This window comes from Saimiri boliviensis, chromosome 2 (assembly GCF_048565385.1).
Source record: "Saimiri boliviensis isolate mSaiBol1 chromosome 2, mSaiBol1.pri, whole genome shotgun sequence".
Classification (NCBI taxonomy): domain Eukaryota; kingdom Metazoa; phylum Chordata; class Mammalia; order Primates; family Cebidae; genus Saimiri; species Saimiri boliviensis.
Window position 1 is genome coordinate 89715247 of NC_133450.1, and position 3797 is coordinate 89719043.

The 3797-nt window shown below is 53.8% G+C and overlaps 1 protein-coding gene across 1 annotated transcript; it reads left to right on the plus strand.

The window, feature by feature from the left end:
• The first annotated feature begins 352 nt into the window (after positions 1-352).
• Positions 353-2333, plus strand: C2CD4A (C2 calcium dependent domain containing 4A). Its single transcript, XM_039469077.2, has 2 exons — positions 353-560; positions 1065-2333. Exon 2 carries the CDS (start codon positions 1094-1096, stop codon positions 2255-2257), a length of 1164 nt encoding a protein of 387 aa, XP_039325011.1. The 5' UTR covers positions 353-560; positions 1065-1093; the 3' UTR covers positions 2258-2333.
• The last annotated feature ends 1464 nt before the right edge of the window (positions 2334-3797 follow it).

Sequence of the window (3797 nt, forward strand, 5' to 3'; positions counted from 1 at the left end):
AAAATCAGAACTGAAAACTGGAAAGCAAGTAAAGAACTTTGAAAGCTGGGCAACTGGCAGCTGGATTTCGGGAAGGGTTATTAGGCAAGAATAAGACAAACCAGACTCGTCTTCATTTTAATAGTGAATGTAGAGTACTAATACGCGTTCACATTCATTACACTCGTCGATCCTCACAGTGGCTCTGCGGTATAGTAGAGACTTAACACCATTTTGCATGTGAGGAAACAGAAACCTGCTCCGGGTTTCCGATGAAAACATCTCGACCTGAAGCCGGAGAGAGAAAGAACTGGGTCTCCAGACCTTGCTCAGCAAATCCAGCCACGTGGCAGAGGGACAGAGGAGGGCCTGGCGTCAGGTTACCAGGCAGCGCCGCTCTGTTCGGCCCACTGCCAAGCGCTCCCAGCTGCAGGCATAAAAGCTCAGGCCAGCTGTCTTTGAGCACTTGTGCTGAATCCTACCGCGCGCGCTTTGAATTTCCCAGCAGCTAAGCACGTCTCCTCTCCTGGTCGGTGTACCAGGCAGAAAGGTGCAGAGACCCAGCTGACGCAGGACTCCAGGTACTTTAGGAGGGACCTATCAGCTTGCTTAATTCCCCGGGGGATTCGTCTGAGGCTCTTTGCCTCTGCAAGGGGAGAACAAGCCACAGTATTCCTGGAATGAATACTAATTACTTTAATTCTAGCTGAGGACTAGACTGCTATACTCCCGAGAGTCAGGAAACAACAGCGCATAGCAAGGCAATTGTTGGCACAGAGAACAGAGCGACTGAACTTACAATCCAGCATTTTGTGAACCTCTGCCTTAGGCCAGCGAGGGCGGATAGAGAATAAAACAAGCTCTGAAGTGTGTATTACAGTAGAGTTCAGTCAGGACAATAGAAAAACAGAACTCTTTTTCGATCACTGAAAAATAGCCTGCCATATCGGCACGCAGAGAAGTTTGCCTTGTTTCGGGAAAGGCAGGAAGAAACACCCCAAAAGTATTAATAGAAGAAAAGGGACAGGAATTTCTGCACCCTGTGGGGCTCGCTCTAACAATCCTTGAACCTTTGTGCTTTGCAGGCAGACAGGCTCCAGCAGAGGGTGACCAGATGTGGTGTCTGGAGCGACTCCGCTTGGGCCCTGAGTGCCTTCGGCGGGGCGGGGACTGGCTTCTCCCGGGTCCGGCCCGCGGAGCCAGGTCTCTCACCACCGCCGCGTGCGCAAACGTGCTCACTCCGGACCGCATCCCCGAGTTCTGCATCCCGCCGCGGCTCGCGCCCCGCCTGACCTTGGCTGCGCTCCGGAATTCTTGGAGTGAAGAAGCAGGGAGAGACGAAGGCGCCAGCCACACGGACTGGGACCCGCGCTCGCAGGCCGCGCTGTCGCTCCCGCATCTGCCGCGTGTGCGCACCGCCTACGGCTTCTGCGCGCTGCTGGAGAGCCCGCACACGCGCCGCAAGGAGTCGCTCCTGCTCGGGGGCCCGCCCGCGCCCCGGCCCCGGGCCCACACCTACGGCGGCGGCGGCGGCGGCCCGGACGCCCCCCTGGGGACACTGCGAGGCCAGCGAGCCCCGCTCCGGGCCACCCCGGCGGCCCCCGGTGGTCACCGCCCGCCCCAGGACGCTCTAGCCCCGCGGCCCCGCGGCTGCCGCCTCCTGCGCGCCCCCAACGGGCTGCTGAGCCGCGCGCTGCGGGCTGGAAGGAGTCGCCGCCGGGCCCGCGCCCGCTCCGTCTCCAGCGGGAACGAGGACGAGGAGCGCCGCGCAGGCTCCCAGTCCCCGGCCCGGGCCCCCTCCGCGAGCCCCCCGTCGGCCCGGGCAGCGCTTCCCGAGCGCCTAGAGGCCGAGGGCACCGTGGCTCTGGGCCGCGCCGGCCACGCCCTGCGCCTGGCCGCCGAGTACTGTCCGGGAACCGGGCGCCTCCGCCTCCGGCTGCTCCGCGCCGAGGGCCTGGCCGGAGGCACCCCCGTGCCCCGCGCGCTCCGCTGCCGCCTCAGCCTCGTGCTACGGCCGCCGGGCACCGCGCGCCGGCAATGCAGCGCCGTCATGGGGCGCAGCCGCAAGGCCGCCCTGGACCAGGACTTCTGCTTCGACGGCCTTTCGGAGGACGAGGTGCGCAGCCTGGCGGTTCGCGTAAAGGCCCGGGACGAGCGCCGCGGCCGGGAGCGGGGCCGGCTGCTGGGCCAGGGCGAGCTGCCGCTGGGCGCCCTCCTGCTGCCCTGTGGGCCCGGCCTTCCCCCTGGCGCTCCCGACACTGACAGCCGCCTTGAATAAAATAAACGTGTATTTGTTGTTCTCATCAGGCCTGTTTCATTTCAACACTAGTAGAGATGACTCTAGATTAAAAGTATCCCCGTAAAAGATAAGATATTTTCCATAGATACCTCTAGAGTTCTTTTCAGCAAATGGAATGGTGTTGTGCAGTGTTTCCCAATATAGACAGCCGTTTGCATCTCATATGTACCACACGCTCCTGGAAAATAATCACATGAAGTGTTAGAACTAGAAAGTGTCTTCGCGATCTATTTGCTCCAATCACCTTATTTTAAAATTGGTGCATTCCACAATATGCATCGAACCACCTTGGTGCATTCACTTTTGAAGCATTTTGTTGAAGACCCCAGACAAGAAAATGAGGCCAATAAAGGTGAAATGACTTGTTCAAGATCAACAGCGAATTATTGGTTAGACCGCCAGTTTGATACTCCTAGCTATAACTTACTGGAAAAGCACTGGAGAAAACGAAACCATTTTCTAAGCCTAAATAATAATTATAATAGGCTAGGCGCAGCGGTTCATGCCTGTAATCCTGGCACTTTGGGAGGCTGAGGCAAGCAGATCGCTTGAGCCCAGAAGTTGGAGATCAGGTTGTCGCTTGAGCCCAGAAGTTGGAGATCAGGTTGGGCAACATGCCAAGACCGCGTCTCCATAAAAAAATACAAAATGTAGCCGGGCGTGTTGGCGCGCACCTGTAGTTCCAGCTACTCCGGGGCTGAGACAGAAGGATCACCTGAATCGAGATCGCGCCACTGCACTCCAACCTGGGCAACCGGAGTGAGACCCTGTCTGCAAATAAGTGTAATAATAATAACTAGTTTTACAAGCGTTAATTTATGTCTTAACTCCCAAAAGGAGGCACTGCTATGCCTATTTACAGATGAGGATTTTGAGGCGCGTAATAAAGAGGAGAGTCAGAATTTGTATCTAGACAATCTGTATTTCACTCATTACTCTTATATAAGTAAGTAATATCAGTGTCTGAACGGCTCGCTATTAACGTTGCGAGATGGTGCGACTTCTCTGTGAGACTGTTGACTCTGAAGTTGGTGTCTCCTTGCATTCCTCACCCTGCTTTTGATGAAAAAGCAAATTGACTGAAATGGATAATTTATTATCTCGTGCTAATAACTTCAGGCATTATGATGAGTTGATAGGTCTAAGAGTCTGACGAGGAAGAATCATAGAAAATCACAGAAATGAAAAAAAAAAAAAAAGAAAGAAAGAAACGAAAATCATAGAAATGGGTGTCAGCCTTATTGTAACCAGGTGAGCTAATCTGCTGGAACAGGGTTTCACCTCTGGCTTCTGATAAGAATTATAGATTTAACAATTCTGTTTTAAAGGATGATTTTCCTTCATTCCTTGAATTCCCTGCCAGCAAGGTATTTTTCTTCCTTTTTTATATGCAAATAGAAAATGCATCCTAAATGAGGGTTAAAAATTTGAAAATATTTAAATATACAGCATGGTGTTAGGTATGACTCCATTATCAATGTGGATTCAGAAATGGTTTCTACTTTATTTCATTTTATCT